The sequence below is a fragment of the Cherax quadricarinatus genome, chromosome 43 (assembly GCF_038502225.1).
Source record: "Cherax quadricarinatus isolate ZL_2023a chromosome 43, ASM3850222v1, whole genome shotgun sequence".
In the NCBI taxonomy this organism is placed as follows: Eukaryota; Metazoa; Arthropoda; class Malacostraca; order Decapoda; family Parastacidae; genus Cherax; species Cherax quadricarinatus.
This window is the reverse complement of record NC_091334.1, coordinates 19,156,650-19,178,142: the sequence shown is the minus strand read 5'-3', so window position 1 is coordinate 19,178,142 and position 21,493 is coordinate 19,156,650. Positions and strand designations below refer to the sequence as shown.

At 42.5% G+C, this 21,493-nt stretch overlaps 2 protein-coding genes across 5 annotated transcripts in view; both read left to right on the top strand.

Moving 5' to 3' along the window:
• Positions 1 to 21,493, top strand: part of LOC128694345 (uncharacterized) — a 396,715-nt gene that overhangs the window by 221,933 nt on the left and 153,289 nt on the right. The gene's annotated exons all lie outside the window — the stretch shown is intronic.
• Positions 17,051 to 21,493, top strand: part of LOC128694338 (tubulin alpha-2 chain) — a 109,688-nt gene continuing 105,245 nt past the window's right edge. Inside the window, exon 1 of the mRNA XM_053784432.2 lies at positions 17,051 to 17,262. Coding sequence (XP_053640407.1) covers positions 17,260 to 17,262 — 3 coding nt within the window. The 5' untranslated portion in view covers positions 17,051 to 17,259. The remainder of the gene's footprint in view (positions 17,263 to 21,493) is intronic.

Below are 21,493 nucleotides of genomic sequence, written 5' to 3'. Positions count from 1 at the left end.
TCAATGATGACATAGAATCAGTAATGATGATACCTGACAGGAAGAAATTACTACTACTATAACTACTGCTACTAAAACTACAACCCATATTACTATTGTTTCTACAACAACTACAACTAACGCTATAACTACAACAACAATTACTACTACAACAACTACTACTACTTTTACTGTTATTACTAAAACTACTACTACAACTACAACCGCTACTACTACTGCAACATCAGCTACAACAACTACTACTACTAATACTACAACAATTACTACTACAACTACAAGACCTACAACAACTGCTACTACAACTACTACTTCTACAACAACTACTACTGCAACTAAAACTATTATTACTACTACGACTACAACAACAATTACTAGTTTACTACTACTACAGTATCTACTGTAACTAACACTTCTAGTACTACATCTACTACAACTAACATTACTACTACTACAACAACTACAACTACTGCAACATCTACGACCACTACCATCAGTACAACAACTGCAACAACAAAAATGTACTAATACTGCTATTATTACTATTACTATCATTGATATTACAACTACTACTATTACTGCTGCTAGTACTACTACCACAAAAACTATTATTGCTATTACTACTACAAAAACTACAACAACTACTGCTACTTCCACTACCACCACTACTACCTGGAGGGAGTTCGGGGGTCAATGCCCCCGAAGGTGGATCAGGGCCTGATCAACCAAGCTGTTACTGCTGGCCACACGTAATCCAGCGTACGAACCACAACCCGGCTGGTCAGGCGCTGACTAGGTGTCTATACAGGGTCTATTGGTAATCCCCCTTATGTATGATGGGAGGCCGATAAACAGTCTTGGTCTCCCCCTGACATTTACTGTGTTTTCTCTCACTGTAGTTACGGCACCCATGCTTTTCATTGTTGCAACATCTGCTGAGTCCTTTGCTTTCAGAGACGGTGTTTCTGGGATAAGATTTGGGACCAGTCCCTCTACGATTTTCCACATCCACTACTTTAATAATAATAATAATAATAATAATAATAATAGTAATAATAATAGTAATAATAATAATAATAATAATAATAATAATAATAATAGTAATAATAATAATAATAGTAATAATAATAATAATAATAATAATAATAATAATAATTACCTTTCTATATTTAGTATGTTGAATGTTATATGTATGTATTGTATATATATATATATATATATGTTTGAAAGAAAATATAACTAATAATAATGTCAGAGAAGAAAGTGACCACCCACAACAGAGCGTATCTTCCAGGAACACTGTAGTGAGCCAGGCAGGGCCACCTGCCTCACAGGAAATACTAAATTACGCATATGTACACACTCAACAGCGTAGGAAACATGAGCAAGAAATGAGAGATTGTGTAACCTGGATGAACTTGCCCTCCCTTAGAATCCAGTGTTGTGGATAGAGAGGGGGGGGGGAGAAACAAAAGCTGATGTAACCCACGTCTGTTTTTTCTTCTCCCGATGATGGAGGATAAGACACAACACTAGTTGTGTTGGTTCAGGGATATCTGTTGTCACTGTTGTTACCTGTGGGAAATCGGCGTCCTAGTGCTCCTCTTGTCTCTGCCAGGTGAAAATTCTCTCTTCTCTTCATTCAGTGGACGCCATAACAAGACATAAACACTTGGATCCCACGAAACCCAAAGTAAAAATGTGATACATGAGATGGCGCACAGGAATGAAGTTACTCTTCAGTCTCTCTCCTTGAGGGATTACGGTCACTGCTGTCACTTCTCAATACCCGATGCACACTTCACAGAAATCTTCATAAACAAGGCCACAGAGGTGGACCAAAACCACACACGACGTCCAAGATCACCAGGATGCGACCCACACCAATCGACTAACACCCAGATACCTATTTTACTGATAGGAGAACAGGGACAGCAGGTTTCCACCCATATCGGGGATCGAACCACAGACCTCAGTATATCAGCTGAGTGAGTTAGCAATCGAACTACGGAACAAAGTTGACTGCCTCAGATTCCTGAAGCTTCTGAGAGCTTCCTCATAATGATGATGATAATAATAATAATAATTAATAATAATAATAATAATAATAATAACTTCACACACATATATACACCGAGATGTGTATTTCTCTGTGTATATATTTCAGGGATTAGTGGTGAACAAGTGACAGAGCTGTAATAGCCCTCGTGTAGTCCACAGGTCTTAAACCCTGTAAAAAGAGTTGTTGGATAGGGCAGTGGAAATGTCCTTAGGGGAAGATGGGAATGGTGAACGTTCCGGAAGTGTGTAAATAACTCGTCTTTTGTTACGGTGTATTGGAGCATTTTGGCAGAATGTAGTGTGGTGTGTCCTCAAAGAACTGATTGACTTCTGTTGTGTGGCTGAGCTAACTTTTAAGGCTTAGATAATGAGATATTACAAGGACCCCGATGGATATAAGTCACTGTCTTACCTTTTTTTTTTTTTGGGTTATCCTGGGTAATGTGCACACATGTTGCTATGTACGATAATTTGTTTAACCGTGGTGGTGGTGCTTTGTGATGGTGATTGTGGTGGTGCTTTGTGATGGTGATTGTGGTGGTGCTTTGTGATGGTGATTGTGGTGGTGCTTTGTGATGGTGATTGTGGTGGTGCTTTGTGATGGTGATTGTGGTGGTGCTTTGTGATGGTGATTGTGGTGGTGCTTTGTGATGGTGATTGTGTTGGTGCTTTGTGATGGTGATTGTGGTGGTGCTTTGTGATGGTGAGTGTGGTGGTGTTTTGTGATGGTGATTGTGGTGGTGCTTAGTGATGGTGATTGTGGTGGTGTTTAGTGATGGTGATTGTGGTGGTGCTTTGTGATGGTGATTGTGGTGGTGCTTAGTGATGGTGATTGTGGTGGCGCTTAGTGATGGTGATTGTGGTGGTGCTTTGTGATGGTGATTGTGGTGGTGCTTTGTGATGGTGATCGTGGTGGTGCTTTATGGTGATTGTGGTGGTGCTTTGTGATGGTGATTGTGGTTGTGCTTTGTGATGGTAATCGTGGTGGTGCTTTATGGTGATTGTGGTGGTGCTTTGTGATGGTGATTGTGGTGGTGCTTTGTGATGGTGATTGTGGTGGTGCTTTGTGATGGTGATCGTGGTGGTGCTTTGTGATGGTGATCGTGGTGGTGCTTTATGATGGTGATTGTGGTGGTGCTTTGTGATGGTGATTGTGGTGGTGCTTTGTGATGGTGATTGTGGTGGTGCTTAGTGATGGTGATTGTGGTGGTGCTTAGTGATAGTGAGTGTGGTGGTGCTTTGTGATGGTGATTGTGGTGGTGCTTTGTGATGGTGATTGTGGTGCTTTGTGATGGTGATTGTGATGGTGCTTAGTGATGGTGATTGTGGTGGTGCTTTGTGATGGTGATTGAGGTGGTGCTTTGTGATGGTGATCGTGGTGGTGCTTTATGGTGATTGTGGTGGTGCTTTGTGATGGTGATTGTGGTGGTGCTTTGTGATGGTGATCGTGGTGGTGCTTTATGGTGATTGTGGTGGTGCTTTGTGATGGTGATTGTGGTGGTGCTTTGTGATGGTGATTGTGGTGGTGCTTTGTGATGGTGATCGTGGTGGTGCTTTGTGATGGTGATCGTGGTGGTGCTTTGTGATGGTGATCGTGGTGGTGCTTTGTGATGGTGATTTTGGTGGTGCTTTGTGATGGTGATTGTGGTGGTGCTTTATGGTGATTGTGGTGGTGCTTTATGATGGTGATTGTGGTGGTGCTTTGTGATGGTGATTGTGGTGGTGCTTTGTGATGGTGATTGTGGTGGTGCTTAGTGATGGTGATTGTGGTGGTGCTTTGTGATGGTGATTGTGGTGGTGCTTTGTGATGGTGATTGTGGTGGTGCTTTGTGATGGTGATTGTGGTGGTGCTTTGTGATGGTGATTGTGGTGGTGCTTTGTGATGGTGATTGTGGTGGTGCTTTGTGATGGTGATCGTGGTGGTGATTGTGGTGGTGCTTTGTGATGGTGATTGTGGTGGTGCTTTGTGATGGTGATCGTGGTGGTGCTTTATGGTGATTGTGGTGGTGCTTTGTGATGGTGATTGTGGTGGTGCTTTGTGATGATGATTGTTTTTGGTGCTTTGTGATGGTGATTGTGGTGGTGCTTTGTGATGGTGATTGTGGTGGTGCTTTGTGATGGTGATTGTGGTGGTGCTTTGTGATGGTGATTGTGGTGGTGCTCTGTGATGGTGATTGTGGTGGTGCTTTGTGATGGTGATTATGGTGGTGCTTTGTGATGGTGATTGTGGTGGTGCTTTGTGATGGTGATTGTGGTGGTGCTTTGTGATGGTGATTGTGGTAGTGCTTTGTGATGGTGATTGTGGTGGTGCTTTGTGATGGTGATTGTGGTGGTGCTTTGTGATGGTGATTGTGGTGGTGCTTAGTGATGGTGATTGTGGTGGTGCTTTGTGATGGTGATCGTGGTGGTGCTTTATGGTGATTGTGGTGGTGCTTTGTGATGGTGATTATGGTGGTGCTTTGTGATGGTGATTGTGGTGGTGCTCTGTGATGGTGATTGTGGTAGTGCTTTGTGATGGTGATTGTGGTAGTGCTTAGTGATGGTGATTGTGGTGGTGCTTTGTGATGGTGATTGTGGTGGTGCTTTATGGTGATTGTGGTGGTGCTTAGTGATGGTGATTGTGGTGGTGCTTTGTGTTGGTGATTGTGGTGGTGCTTAGTGATGGTGATTGTGGTGGTGCTTTATGGTGATTGCGTTGGTGCTTTGTGATGGTGATTGTGGTGGTGCTTTATGGTGATTGTGGTGGTGCTTAGTGATAGTGATTGTGGTAGTGCTTTGTGATGGTGATTGTGGTGGTGGTTAGTGATGGTGATTGTGGTGGTGGTTTGTGATGGTGATTGTGGTGGTGCTTAGTGATGGTGATTGTGGTGGTGCTTTGTGATGGTGATCGTGGTGGTGCTTTGTGATGGTGATTGTGGTGGTGCTTTGTGATGGTGATCGTGGTGGTGCTTTGTGATGGTGATCGTGGTGGTGCTTTGTGATGGTGATTGTGGTGGTGCTTTGTGATGGTGATCGTGGTGGTGCTTTATGGTGATTGTGGTGGTGCTTTGTGATGGTGATTGTTGTGGTGCTTAGTGATGGTGATTGTGGTGGTGCTTAGTGATGGTGATTGTGGTGGTGCTTAGTGATGGTGATTGTGGTGGTGCTTTGTGATGGTGATTATGGTAGTGCTTTGTGATGGTGATTGTGGTGGTGCTTTGTGATGGTGATTGTGGTGGTGCTTTGTGATGGTGATTGTGGTAGTGCTTTGTGATGGTGATTGTGGTGGTGCTTAGTGATGGTGATTGTGGTGGTGCTTAGTGATGGTGATCGTGGTGGTGCTTTATGGTGATTGTGGTGGTGCTTTGTGATGGTGATTGTGGTGGTGCTTTGTGATGGTGATCGTGGTGGTGCTTTATGGTGATTGTAGTGGTGCTTTGTGATGGTGATTGTGGTGGTGCTTTGTGATGGTGATTGTGGTGGTGCTTTGTGATGGTGATTGTGGTGGTGCTTAGTGATGGTGATTGTGGTGGTGCTTTGTGATGGTGATTGTGGTGGTGCTTAGTGATGGTGATTGTGGTGGTGCTTAGTGATGGTGATTGTGGTGGTGCTTAGTGATGGTGATTGTGGTAGTGCTTTGTGATGGGGATGCTTTGTGGTGGTGACATTAATGATGTTTGATGGCTCGTGGTAGTGGTTCGTGGTGGTGATGGTGAACCAACAGCTATCATCCGGCGCCACGGGGATCAGGTCTGAATGGAGGAAAGGGGAATGTGGCTCTAGAATGTACGTACATCGCAGAAATGAAGAATTAGACACATGTGCAACATCTGGGTATCTTTATCTGTAGACGTTTCGCCATCCAGTGGCTTTATCGATACAAATTCAAGGATTAATGGGAGGACTATAGAACTATATTTAGAAGACGAGGTAATCAGTCCCTCATCCTTGGAGTTGGTGATGACCATCGTGGTCTTAAAGACTCTGAAGCACAGGCATGGAGATTTCCACTATTGTATACCATTCACGTACAACGAAGAAATGTATATATCATGAAAATAGGACACTGAAGTATGTATCGTACACTGGATAGCATGAATAGTTAGGTCACTGCGTGTGGGAAAATTTGCCTACATAAACTTATTAAATCTCCCACCATGACTTACTAGTGAGTATTTAATAATTAGATTTAAATCTCTTGCATAAATATGAACTTTTCCATGTAGGAAACTTTTGTATCAAATGTGTCTCATTACAAAATAAATTATTATTATTATTATTATTAGTATTAGTAGTAGTATATTGAATATGTAAACAAAATTCTCTACTCATGAGGCTTTAAGCTCCAGCTGTGGGTCATCATATGCCTAAGACCCGCGTCAGGAAACACTTGTCCTGTTTCCTGACAAATATTACCTAACCTGACCCATTTCTGTACATTGTATCATGTGGGTATAAATCTCTGGGGAAATAGACCTAACTTTCTGAGCGCCGGAGCGTCGTTGAGTTCATAATTTATTAAACTGGCTTGTAGTACAGGTCTAGTCGAGGAGGCATAAAATTGCAGTACGTATATTTTGAATATTTTTCTCGTCATATTCATGTCAGTTAAGCTGGGATGTAATAGGAATTAATTTTATTTGTATTTTCTAGGTCTACAGACCACTCATTAAGCTATATATACTGGTAAACAATAATCTCCATTACAAGGCTTCACGGGCCAGGAGAGTAGGTCAGTAGTGCCCAGGATAAATGCTGAAAGGTATATTTGTCTCAGTATAGACATGCAGATATGCTGAGCGATTATTTTAATCCATATTTTAGGGATTAAGTATTCTTGTCTGGTGGTGAAAAGGTTACCTGCAGTCGATAGGCTTTAAACCCTGTTAACTAACCATTTAAGTTAGTAAGTGAGCCTTTTTGAGGCTTTGTGTATATAAAACATATATTATTTTTACAATGTTCTTAAAGGAACACAGATATTATGGGCAAAAAAATGAACATCATAAATATTAACCTAAGATAATCCAATTAGGTCAATGCAAAGTGTTATCATTTAAGAGTAACGTAGCCTAGGAGTCAGCCATCAGGAAGACATCATCTAGGGGCACAGTCTAGTTTAATATCTTCATTATGCACCTCATACCCATCCTGTGGGCGGCAGTCAAAAGATTACAGAGATACATAATGGATCCAGAAATAATAGATTTAATTAGATAAATTTAGATTTAGAAAGGACGTAGGTAAGTACTGGTTTTCGAACAGAGTTGTGGATGCGTGGAACAATCTTCCCAGTAGGGTGATCGAGGCTAGGACCATGGGTAGCTTTAAAAAGAGATTGGACAGATATATAAGTGGAAGGAACTGGGTTTGATTGGTGTCGTGGGTACGGGAGTAAATTCTTGAGTAGCTTTGAGTAGGGGTGGTTTTGATAAGAACCTGCCTTGTATGGGCCAGTAGGCCTTCTGCAGTGTTCCTCCTTTTTTATGTTCTTATGATCCAGGGACTGGACCCCAGGGAACAGTCTTCCCATCTCAGATGTGTTGCTAGTTGTGCATGAGTGACGCCGGTCGTGGTGGTCGTCCCTCCAGTTTTATCCAGAATACTGAGCTACAGAAAATTTTTACGAGTTTAAGATTATCAACTGTGTCAACTTGCGAAGATAGTGGCCACTTCATATAAAAATAACTCTCACAATTTTCCACTTTGCTGTATGTATCTTATATATGTATAACAAGGATAGATAGGATACTGGAGTATGTATCATAGACATGTGTAACACTAGAGTATGTATCATAGACATGTACAGCAGGGATAGATTGGATACTAGAGTATGTATCATAGACATGTATAGCAAGGATAGATTGGATACTAGAGTATGCATCATAGACATGTATAGCAAGGATAGATTGGATACTAGAGTATGCATCATAGACATGTATAGCAAGGATAGATTGGACACTAGAGTATGCATCATAGACATGTATAGCAAGGATAGATTGGATACTAGATAAGATTTCGTTCGGATTTTTAACCCAGGAGGGTTAGCCACCCAGGATAACCCAAGAAAGTCAGTGCGTCATCGAGGACTGTCTAACTTATTTCCATTGGGGTCCTTAATCTTGTCCCCCAGGATGCAACCCACACCAGTCGACTAACACCCAGGTACCTATTTGCTGCTAGGTGAACAGGACAATAGGTGTAAGGAAACGTGTCGGAATTTCCACCCGCCGGGAATCGAACCCGGGCCCTCCGTGTGTGAAGCGAGAGCTTTAGCCACCAGACCACCAGGCCACCTCGAGTATGCATCATAGACATGTATAGCAAGGATAGATTGGATACTAGAGTATGTATCATAGACATGTATAGCAAGGATAGATTGGACACTAGACTGCGTCACAGCCATGATTCAGTTCCTGTTGGCGGCAAACAAGAGACACCATTGTCGTTGTGCTTCCTTGAAAAACCACTAAGCACAGCTATCAAACCTATTGTTATATTCTCCACAATATCAAGAATAATCCTCACATATTCCATTAACGACTCTACGATCGTGGTCTGTTTATCACACTATGATAATATAGGTCGTGGAGATAAGAATGATGGAAGAAATCGAAGAAATAACAGTAAATATTGTCTTCGAGAAGCTAATAGACCGAGGCGGTGGGAGAGCAGACCTACCAACCTAATACTTGTACACATAAAATAAGGTAATTTCAGGTGTAATTTTACAATCCTCGGATGACAGTAGTTGTCTTGCATAATATGTGTGTAAATTACTTACGAAACATCCCCCCCCCCCCGAAAAAAAGTTGGATCACAGCTGTAGATATAATAAGTTCAGGAGGGACCCAAACATAGCCTCAAGTTACATCTATAGAAGTGTGGATCGTGAATTAGGTTAGGTAAGGTTTGTCGGGTTAGGTTAGGTTAGGTTATGTTACGTTTACCTGGAGTTTACCTGGAGAGAGTTCCGGGGGTCAACGCCCCCGCGGCCCGGTCTGAGACCAGGCCTCCTGGTGGATCAGAGCCTGATCAACCAGGCTGTTGCTGCTGGCTGCACGCAAACCAACATACGAGCCACAGCCCGGCTGATCCGGAACTGACTTTAGGTTACGTTAGGTTACGTTAGGTTACGTTAGGTTAGGTTAGATCAGGTTAGATCAGGTTAGGTTAGGTTAGGTTAGGTTAGGTTAGATCAGGTTAGGTTAGGTTAGGTTAGGTTAGGTTAGGTTAGGTTAGGTTAGTTAAGTTAAGTTAGTGTGGAAAATACTGTATATATTTTCCAGAAATTCAGTATTTATATGTAAATAGATGGCCATACTGTATTTAATAATATTTATGTCATAGAAAACGGAAAGCCTGCGTCTGGGCAGGAGACTCGCCATCTTGGTTTTTGAATTTTGTACAAACGTTGGTGTAATGGGAAGAATTTTTCGTGCTCTAGAGGTTAAAATTGTGTTGACACCTCTCAAATAGGAGGCGAAACTGGTGGATATGCATTCCTGCATAACTTGAGATATCAGACGACTGGACAAGACAGCTCCAGGAACCTCAGATAAGCTCTCTTAGATTTGTGTGTAATTCTGGCCAGCATTATTTTCATAGATTTAGTTAGAGTGAGGTTTTCTGAGTATGATACACATTAATCTCCAGTCAAATTGGTGAGTGATATTAAGATATATTTTCCTTCTGTTATGTAATTGTGTATATATATAACCATTTATTATTTTTAATATACAGTCCACAAATTTATATATTTACCAGTATTCCTGGTGTATGTATATTTCATTTAATTAATAGGTCCAGAGCAACTTGTGGTTATGACAGTGGTAGGTATCGAAGGGGGACATTTTTTGCGACCTAGGTGTCCAAATTCCTACTTGTCTATGTAACACTGATAAATAATAATTATCTTTGTTATCATTTACTGTTATGTACATAATTAGTTACATTCAGATAAATGCAATTTTCCACAGTTAGGTTAGGTTAGGTAAGTTTTGTCAGGAAACAGGACAAGTGTTTTCTGACGTGGGTCTGGGTCATGTGATGACCCGCAGCTGGAGTTGTTGGTCATCTGGCCGAGGTCTTCCCAACCCGCCCCTTTCAAAATTATGGTTACCATTATAACCATAAGATGTTTTATTGTGAATTCTTACAGCCATTTTTTTAATCTTTTAATTTGTTATACCTTATTACAAATTATATATTTCTACCTGGAGGGTGTTCCGGGGGCCAACGCCCCCTCGGCCCAGTGAGGGTCGAGTCATAGTTCCTGGCCCCGCCTCTTCACTGATCGCTACTAGGTCCTCTCTCTCCCTGCTCCATGAGCTTTATCATACCTCATCTTAAAGCTATGTATGGTTCCCGCCTCCACTACGTCATTTGCTAGGCTATTCCACTTCCTGACAACTCTATGGCTGAAGAAATACTTCCTAACATCTCTTTGACCTATCTGGGTCTTCAACTTCCAACTGTGACCCCTTGTTTCTGTGTCCCATCTCTGGTACATCCTGTCTTTGTCCACCTTGTCAATTCCTCGCAGTATTTTATATGTCATTATCATGTCTTCCCTGACCCTCCTGTCCTCCAGTGTCGTCAGGCCAATTTCCCTTAACCTTTCTTCGTAGGACAATCCCCGTAGCTCTGGGACTAGTCTTGTTGCTAACCTTTGCACTTTCTCTAATTTCTTGACGTGCTTATTTACTCACATGTGTGTGTACTCACCTAGTTGTACTCACCTAGTTGTGGTTGCACGGGTCGAGTCCCAGCTCCTGGCCCCGCCTCTTCACCAGTTGCTACTGGGTCCTCTCTCTCCCCGCTCCATGAGCTTTATCATACCTCGTCTTAAAACTATGTATGGTTCCTGCCTCCACTACATCACTTTCTAGGCTATTCCACTGCCTGACAACTCTATGACTGAAGAAATACTTCCTAATATCTCTCTGACTCATCTGTGTCTTCAACTTCCAATTGTGACCTCTTGTTTCTGTGTCCCCTCCCTGGAACATCCTGTCTTTGTCCACCTTGTTTATTCCGCGCAGTATTTTATATGTTGTTATCATGTCTCCCCTGACCCTCCTGTCCTCTAGTGTCGTCAGGCCGATTTCCCTTAACCTTTCTTCATAAGACATTCCCCTAAGTTCTGGAACTAACCTTGTGTGTGTGTGTGTGTGTGTGTGTGTGTGTGTGTGTGTGTGTGTATGTATGTAAGGAAGTTATAAAGGTAGAATGATTAAAAAACACAAATCTGTGAGAGGGTTGGTGACTGCCTCGTAGCGTGACTGGTGCCAGCTCATGTGGGTTTCCGGGCGTCGGCGGCGGGGTTGGCAGCCGTGACTCAGCTCCTTCCCCGCACTACTGACTTCTCTGTGTACAGGTCGACCTTGTCAGCCTCCTGCTGTTGTAGGCTTCCCTCAAGCCTCCTCTTGGTGTAGGCTTTCCTCAAGCCTCTTTCTTCTTAAGCTTCCCTGAAGCGTTCTCCTGTAGACCCGTAAGGCCTCCTCATGGTGTAGGATTCCCACAGCCGGGCTGTGGTTCGCACGTTGGACTATGTGCGGCCAGCAGTAACAGACTAGTTGATCAGGCCCTGATCCACCGAGCCGCAGGGGCGTTGATCCCCGGAATACCCTCCAGGTAGACTCCAGGTAGTGTGGGCTTCCCTAAAGCGTGCTTCTGTAGGCTTCCCGACCTCTTCTGTAGGCTTTCCTAAACCCTGCTCCAATAGGTTTCCTTGAAACCTAAAGCCTGCTAATGTGAGTTTCCTTAAAACTTGCTGACGCTTCCTGTAGGCTTTCATGAAGCCTCATGCATGCTTCCCTGAAACCTCATGTAAGCCTTCCTCAAGACTCCTAAAGTACGCTTTCCTCAAGTGTAGGTTTCCTTCAAACCTCCAAGTGTAGGTTTCCCTCAAACCTCCTAGTGTAGGTTTCCCTCAAACCTCCAAGTGTAGGTTTCCCTCAAACCTCCTAGTGTAGGTTTCCCTCAAACCTCCTAGTGTAGGTTTCCCTCAAACCTCCAAGTGTAGGTTTCCCTCAAACCTTCTAGTGTAGGTTTCCCTCAAACCTTCTAGTGTAGGTTTCCCTCAAACCTCCAAGTGTAGGTTTCCCTCATACCTCCTAGTGTAGGTTTCATTCAAACCTCCTTGTGTAGGTTTCCCTCAAACCTCCTAGAGTAGGTTTCCTTCAAACCTCCTAGTGTAGGTTTCCTTCAAACCTAATCTAGGTTTCCCTCAAACCTCCTAGTGTAGGTTTCCCTCAAACCTCCTAGTGTAGGTTTCCCTCTAACCTCCTAGTGTAGGTTTCCCTCAAACCTCCTAGTGTAGGTTTCCTTCAAACCTCCTAATGTAGGTTTCCCTCAAACCTCCTAGTGTAGGTTTCCCTCAAACCTCCTAGTGTAGGTTTCCCTCAAACCTCCTAGTGTAGGTTTCCTTCAAACCTCCTAGTGTAGGTTTCCCTCAAACCTGCTAGTGTAGGTTTCCCTCAAACCTCCTAGTGTAGGTTTCCCTCAAACCTCCTAGTGTAGGTTTCCCTCAAACCTCCTAGTGTAGGTTTCCCTCAAACCTGCTAGTGTAGGTTTCCTTCAAACCTCCTAGTGTAGGTTTCCCTCAAACCTGCTAGTGTAGGTTTCCTTCAAACCTCCTAGTGTAGGTTTCCCTCAAACCTGCTAGTGTAGGTTTCCTTCAAACCTCCTAGTGTAGGTTTCCCTCAAACCTGCTAGTGTAGGCTTCCTTCAAACCTCCTAGTGTAGGTTTCCCTCAAACCTGCTAGTGTAGTTTCCCTCAAACCTGCTTTCTTCCTTCAAACCTCCTAGTGTAGGTTTCCCTCAAACCTGCTAGTGTAGGTTTCCTTCAAACCTCCTAGTGTAGGTTTCCCTCAAACCTGCTAGTGTAGGTTTCCTTCAAACCTCCTAGTGTAGGTTTCCCTCAAACCTGCTAGTGTAGGTTTCCTTCAAACCTCCTAGTGTAGGTTTCCCTCAAACCTGCTAGTGTAGGCTTCCTTCAAACCTCCTAGTGTAGGTTTCCCTCAAACCTGCTAGTGTAGGTTTCCTTCAAACCTCCTAGTGTAGGTTTCCTCCTAGTGTAGGTTTCCCTCAAACCTGCTAGTGTAGGCTTCCTTCAAACCTCCTAGTGTAGGTTTCCCTCAAACCTGCTAGTGTAGGCTTCCTTCAAACCTCCTAGTGTAGGTTTCCCTCAAACCTGCTAGTGTAGGTTTCCTTCAAACCTCCTAGTGTAGGTTTCCTTCAAACCTCCTAGTGTAGGTTTCCCTCAAACCTGCTAGTGTAGGTTTCCTTCAAACCTGCTAGTGTAGGTTTCCTTCAAACCTCCTAGTGTAGGTTTCCTTCAAACCTCCTAGTGTAGGTTTCCCTCAAACCTGCTAGTGTAGGTTTCCTTCAAACCTCCTAGTGTAGGCTTCCTTCAAGCCTCCTCGTCTAGGTGTCACTCAGAGCCTAGAGGGGGGACGGGGATCTGAGGTAACAGTAGTATACAGTTAAGGGAAAGGGAGGGGATCTCCATTTCCTTGAATCAAAATCGAGCCATTGAGTCTCTGTCACCAAGTAGTAAGTAGGTACCTGATATTATCTTGGTAGGAGGGTAGCTCCAGTTCCTAGGATCAAGAGGAAGTTGTTGCCTCTGTCGTCCCTTCAAGGAGCTCTTGATTTGAGGAACTGGAGCATTCCTCTCCTTCCTTGGATCGAACCTCATTGCCTCCCATTCCTCAGGTGCTGTACAGCCCCTAGAGGTTCAGCGCGTCTCAATTAAGATAGTAATAATAATGATAAGAAAATAAAATAATTTTGATAATAATAATAATAATAATAATAATAATAATAATAATATTATTATTATTATTATTATTATTATTATTATTATTATTATTATTATTATTCCCATAATGACCGCACGAACAGTAAACAGATATATAGATTATCATACCGTGAGTGAGGTATTTCTCTCAGCTTACATATACTGAGCCTTGAATCACTATTTACAAGTATTCTTGTCTTGTGGTGAAGAGGGTTGCAAACTCCATGACCTTCGTGTTGTCGACAGGTTTCAAACCTCCTCCATTAACCACCCAGACACAGGATGTATGTATATATACCATCAGGGAGGTATTTCTCTCAGCTTACATATGCTGGGAGTTGAATTCCCTTGTAAAGCACTGAAGAATTATTGTCTGGTGGTTTAATAAGCTCACCTTCCAGTCTTAGTGACCCTAGTGTGGTAGATAGGCTTGAAACCCCACTAACAGTCTGTTCAGTACATGGAAGAAATAACAGTATGAACAATAAAGAAGGAATAATAGTCTATACGATAAACAGAATTATTAACAGTGAATAATAAACGGGAGGAATAACAGTAGGAACAATAAACAGAAGGTATGACAGTAAACAATAAACAGATGGAATAACAGTGAACAATAAACAGAAGGTATAACAGTATGAACAATAAACAGAAGGAATAACACTGATCAGTAAACAAGGAATAACAGTGATCAATAAATAGAAAGAATAACAGCGAACAATAAACAGAAGGTATAACAATGAACAATAAACAGAACGTATAACAGTATGGACAATAAACAGAACGTATAACAGTATGGACAATAAACATAAAGTATAACAGTGATCAATAAATAGAAGGTATAAAAGTATGAACAATAAACAGAAGGAATAACAATGAACAATAAACAGAAGGAATAACAGTGAACAATAAACAGAAGGTATAACAATGAACAATAAACAGAAGGAATAACAATGAACAATAAACAGAAGGTATAACAATGAACAATGAACAGAAGGAATAACAGTATGAACAGTGAACAGACGCAATGATAGTTAACAATAAGCCGACGTAATAATATGAAAAATAAACATAACAATATAAACAACAAACAGACGAAATAACAGTATGAACAGTAAACAGTATAACAGTATGAACAGTAAACAGCATAACAGTATGAACAGTAAACAGCATAACAGTATGAACAGTAAACAGCATAACAGTATGAACAGTAAACAGCATAACAGTATGAACAGTAAACAGCATAGCAGTATGAACAGTAAACAGACAGCGTAAGTGTGGACGATAAACAGACAGCATAACAGTATGAACAGTAAACAGATAGCATAACAGTATGAACAGTAAACAGATAGCATAACAGTATGAACAGTATGAACAGTAAACAGATAGCATAACAGTATGAACAGTAAACAGACAGCATAACAATATGAACAGTAAACAGATAGCATAACAGTATGAACAGTAAACAGACAGCATAACAGTATGACCAGTAAACAGATAGCATAACAGTATGAACAGTAAACAGATAGCATAACAGTATGAACAGTAAACAGACAGCATAACAGTATGAACAGTAAACAGATAGCATAACAGTATGAACAGTAAACAGATAGCATAACAGTATGAACAGTAAACAGACAGCATAACAGTATGAACAGTAAACAGATAGCATAACAGTATGAACAGTAAACAGATAGCATAACAGTATGAACAGTAAACAGATAGCATAACAGTATGAACAGTAAACAGATAGCATAACAGTATGAACAGTAAACAGATAGCATAACAGTATGAACAGTAAACAGATAGCATAACAGTATGAACAGTAAACAGATAGCATAACAGTATGAACAGTAAACAGATAGCATAACAATATGAACAGTAAACAGATAGCATAACAGTATGAACAGTAAACAGATAGCATAACAGTATGAACAGTAAACAGATAGCATAACAGTGTGGACGATAAAAATATAATTATGTGAATACATTCGTAATTTTTGTTTTTGCAAGAAAACAGGAACAATAAAAACCCAACAAAAGCTAAACTAAATCGGTTTTGTCAGCTCGTGGAAGCGTCTTCGACTCACAAGCGAAGAACAAGGGATCGATCCCGGCACGAGTGGAAGCGCTGGATATGTTACTTCACACCTGCTGCCCCTGGTTACCCTGGAGTAAGTAGGTACCTGAGTGTTAGGTGACTGGTGGGCGGCATCCTGGGGGAGGGGACCAAAGGACCACCACTGGATATAAGCCACACTGGCTTGTTTTTGTGTGGATTATTCTGGGTCTCAAATAATTCTGGGTTAATATGCGAATAGAGTGTTCTGCCAAGCGTGCGATAATGGAGGTAATGGAACAAGATGATAACTGGGGAAAATTTAAATGGTCAAAAACTAAAGCTGGCATTTCCGCTCATCCATTCACAGTAAAAATATTTTATAATCTAGAATCTACCTCTTCTGGTTCGTAAGATATTACTTATGTACCTTCCATGAGGCGTACTTCTCTGCCTATATACATTGACAGTGTGTATATACATTCATTCATATTTCTGTTAGGCAATAAGTCACTGTCTCAAACTTTTTTGGGTTATCCTGTGTAATTTACACTATGTATGATAACTGCACTTATGTGTACCTGTGCCTAAATATACTTACTTATTTAAGGCTATTTGAAGACTAGAATGGAAGGGAATGACGACCTTAATGACCCCCGGCAGTCAGTGGGCTGGACTTAAGCCCCTCTGTGACTCACATTAACTTCTGTTGACGTTTATTTTCACTGACTACCGTGAATTTTGATGATGTGGAGGAGTCACGTGACCCTCTGAGGTGGGAGAGTGGGAGGGAGGGTGGGAGAGGGATGGATACGTGTCCCCGAGGGAGGGAGACATGTGGAGGACTCAAAGAAAGGGTGGGAGGGAGAAAGGGATTTAAGGAAGAAGGAAGGGATGGATCGGAATAGGGAGAATTGGTGGTAGGGATTTGGATGGAGGGAGGGAGAGGAGAGAGGGATGGGAGGATGGAGATAGGAGGGAGGGACGGAAGGAGGGAGATAGATGGGAGGAGGGAAACAGGAGGGAGGGATGGGAGGAGGGATATAGGTGGGAGGGAGATAAGAGGGAGGGATGGAGGGAGGAGAGAAGACTGGAGAGAGGGAAGGTATATAAAGGAGGAGGACGGTTGTCAGCTGATCACTGTGGGTGGAGCATCTGTGGCGTACACGTTGATCAACGCTCTCAGCTACCACACCCAGCACCCGGCCCTCACTTGTATCTTCCCCTCACCTTGTGATTATAACTTACGTAGTACAGAAGGAACCAACACATACAAAGAAGGAAGCCTGCTGCCCTCCTCATAACATTTAAATAACAACAGATAAATCTTTTTCGACTTTGAGCCGAACTCGTCAAGATGGTGAGTACAATTTTGTAATTTTTGAGTGGGATCTGGGCCCTCATTACAGTCACGCTGCGGCATATGTGTTTATAATCGTATATTGCAACTTGTGTCCGGTATATATTAAGTGAAACCTTAGAAAATTTTATATACAGAACTCGTACGAAATAACGTTGAATACTATAGAAAACAGGAAATGTGGTTGTGTAACCCCATAGACTTGGCCCGAGTGCCTTTGATGTCACCGAGGGGGCTCTTGTTCTTAGGAATTGGAGCTACTTTGGGTCGAATCATAGTGTATCTCACTCCCTAGGCGCTGCATGACTCCTACAGGTTTAGCGCTCCCCTGTGAAAATGATAATTCCCTAGCTGACCACACCCTAAATTAATGAGTTTTTATGATAACTACGTATAAAGCAACGCAGACAAGCAGTGTGATTTATTACCAGCGAGGTTGTCTACTGGGATGCTGCCCAGCATCCTAACACCCAGGTTCCTAGTTATTACTAGGGGAATGTGGGGAGCTGGCTAAGGTACCGGATACCCAGATACATATTTACTAGGTGAACATGGGCACCTGGTGTAAGGAGACTAATATCTAGGCACCTGTTTGCTGTTAGGGGAACATTGGCAATTGGTGTAAGGAGACTAAGTCAGGTACCTATTTACTACTAGGTGAACATGGTAGCAGATGAGAGACTAAACATCCGGTACCTATTTACTGCTAGGTGAATATGGTGTGCAGGTGTAAGGAGACCAACACCCAGGTATCTATTAACTGCTAGGTGAAGTTGGGAAGCAGGTGGAAAGAGATTAATACCCAGGAATCTATGAACTAATAAGTGATCATGAGCACCAGGTGTAAGGAAACTAACACCCAGGTACCTATTTACTACTAGGCGAACATGGATAGCAGGTATAAGGAGATAAATGCCTAAGTTCCTATTACTGTTAGGTGACGTGAGCAGTAGGTGTAATGATTAACACCTAGGTACCTAGTTACTGCTAGATGGACATAGGGAGCTGTTTAAAGGAGACTATTAACCAGGTACCTAGTTACTGCTAGGTGAACACGGACAGCAGGTGTAAGGAGACTTGCCCATACGTCTCGTATGGGCAACAAATATACCCGTGAAGAGCTCTTGATCCAGAGTTGGAGTCACTCGAATCATCCTTCGGTCAGACCTGATTGCCTCCCATTTCCCAAGCTCTATATAACCGTACAAGTCTGGCGCTTCCCCATGACTATAATAAAAATAATGGTGTTAGTAGTCTCTGCTCTCAGCTGATGACTCCCACGAGATGCGGCGCCTTTCGGCTTACCAGAATACACACACAGTAATTATTTAAAGTCTTGTCTGTGTGTGTGTGTGTTTTTTTTTTATACCGTCCTGTATTTGCCTATGTTACGGCGAACCATATTAACATCTATGTGTTATACAGTGTTTTATGATAATTACTGATATATAAATGTGTGCAAATTTTGATTCCTTCAGAAAATTAAAAGAGTACAGGTCACCACGAGAGTTGTAATGACGCTTAGTTTAGCAGCTGTGGAAGTTTTTAAGATGGGTTAGTACCTTGATGCTGGTGAAGGTGGGTGGGTGCCTTGATGCTGGTGAAATTCGGTGGATACCTTGATGCTGGTGAAATTGGGTGGGTACCTTGATGCTGGTAAAGGTGGGTGGATGCCTTGATGTTGAAGGTGGGTGGGTGCCTTGATGCTGGGGAAAGTGGGTTGTTGCATTGATGCTGGTGAAGGTGGGTGGGTGCCTTGATGTGAAGGTGGGTGAGTGCCTTGATGCTGGGGAAAGTGGGTGGGTGCCTTGATGCTGGTGAAGTTGGGTAGGTGCCTTGATGCTGGTGAAGGTGGGTGGGTGCCTTGATGTGAAGTTGGGTGGGTGCCTTGATGCTGATGAAGTTGGGTGCGTACCTTGATGCTGGTGATGGGGAGGGAGGAATTGATGCTGGTGAAGGGAGGGAGGAATTGATGCTGGTGAAGAGAGGGAGGAATTGATGCTGGTGAAGAGAGGGAGGAATTGATGCTGGTGAATGGAGGGAGAAGTTGATGCTGATGAAGGATTCTTGCTCAGAAGTGTTGGATCTATACCCCTGCTCCTCGGATCTAACCTGATTACCTCCCATTTCCCAGGAGCAGTATGATCCCTACGGGCTTACCTTGGTTTTAATTCTAGTAAGTGCACTTTATTGTATGATGCTTGAGGAAGATTAGCATCTTATAAACACGTACTGAAGCTCTTCCCGATTTTCCACGGATCCCACATTTAAATATATACAATGAAGAAAGACAAAAGAAGGCACAGAGTTAGTGTATTAAAGTCAAAACTTGAGGTTAGAGGATATGACGAGGCTAGTGTTGTGGTGGAGGTGGGTTGCCGTACACGACCACTTTATAAGTTGCAATATGTTAATGTATTTACATCATGGGCAAACCGCAAAATCCGTAGGAGTCATATAGCGTTTAGGCAGTGGTTGTTAATCAGGTTTGATTGAAGGGAAAGAAAAATAGCTTCAATTCCTTGAATCAAGAGTCTTTCATTATCAAAGGCACCTTGAAGAGATGAGGAATGCAATGTGTTGATATAGACTGCCACAGACAAAGTTGGGTAGGTGAATCTGGAGTTATTACACCACTGTTATAATCGTTCTGAGGAATTACTACATGCTTAGTAATAACAAGGGAATGTTGAGGAGGGTGTCCACGTTGAGTCAGACAGCACAAAGGGGGGGGGATGCTTCCAGATAAGTAGTTGTGTCTTCACTTGTTGCAATTTTCGTGGAAAAGTAATGTTGGCACACGAGGCGACCGTGACACCCACTGGACTACGAGGATGGTGAGGACACCCTAAAAGTTTTGAAATTAACATGACTAGATATGTAGCATTGCACTAATAGTATCTTTTGCCTAACACGTGAATAGTTCCAGCAGGTCTGGAGTTTTCACATACTGGCAAATTACCCAGACGCAAACTTTCAGCAGATCTGGTTTCTTACGCATTGGCAAATTCCCGGGATATAACTTCTAGCAGGTCTGAAGAATAAGGGTAACAGAATTAGTAGACTATTTAGTGCACCTCGAAGAGAAAGATCTTTCATATTACAGAACTGGTGGGACATGAACCCATGGCAGGTGAGGATTAAAACTCACAGACAGTGTGATTTGTTTGCAATGGTGTAATTACGATTTCGCAAGTCAGGTCTTTGTAATTTGACTCTAGGCAGATATTTGAATCTGAAACATAGATCGACTCTTCATGCCGGGGAAAGATTGAGATAGATGCGTATTCCTATACTTCCGCCACTGTTCATCTAGTGAAGAGATCTGGGAGTCTTTAGTAAAGCAATGAGAACATTGTCAAGTATTTCATTATGGGCTTTGTAGCTACGGAAGTTTCACAAGTTTCCTTCCAGGAAAAAAAAAAGTTTGAACAAAGACATTTGTTGGAGGGGAGGAGGAGGGGTACTAGAAATTTAATGGGGCATTGAGATATTAGGGGGGGCTAGAAATATTTGGGGAGCTAGAGATACTTGGGAGCAGGAGAGATATTTTGGATAGCTGGTGTGACAGGTTGATGAGGGAGTGAAGAAGGTCGGAGTCTCGGACGAAAAACTCGAAAATTGTACGAGTATGGTACATGTATTATGATTTGTTTTCAGGTCGACGGGGAATAGTTACGTAAAACAGCTGGTAAATGGTTGTTGTGGTAAATCAGATCCACATAAAACAAAGCCTTTTGTTTAACGACGTGGGTCTTTGTCGAGCGGGTGTAACGTTGTTAAATAAAAGGCTTACTTTCTTTATTTCACTATAATTCTTCTGGCGGAGATGTCATAGCTTGGCCATACCTCGTGCGTTCATCGCCTTGACACAGCTCGTCATCTTCCTCTGATAGGTAGTGGTACTGATGGTATCACCATGTATGTTCCTCGCTACAGTGGGGCACTGATGCTATCACCATGTATGTTCCTCACTAGTGAGGCGCTGATGGTATCACCATGTATGTTCCTCACTAGAGTGAGGCGCTGATGGTATCACCATGTATGTTCCTCACTAGTGAGGCGCTGATGGTATCACCATGTATGTTCCTCACTAGAGTGAGGCGCTGATGGTATCACCATGTATGTTCCTCACTAGAGTGAGGCGCTGATGGTATCACCATGTATGTTCCTCACTAGAGTGAGGCACTGATGGTATCACCATGTATGTTCCTCACTACAGTGGGGCACT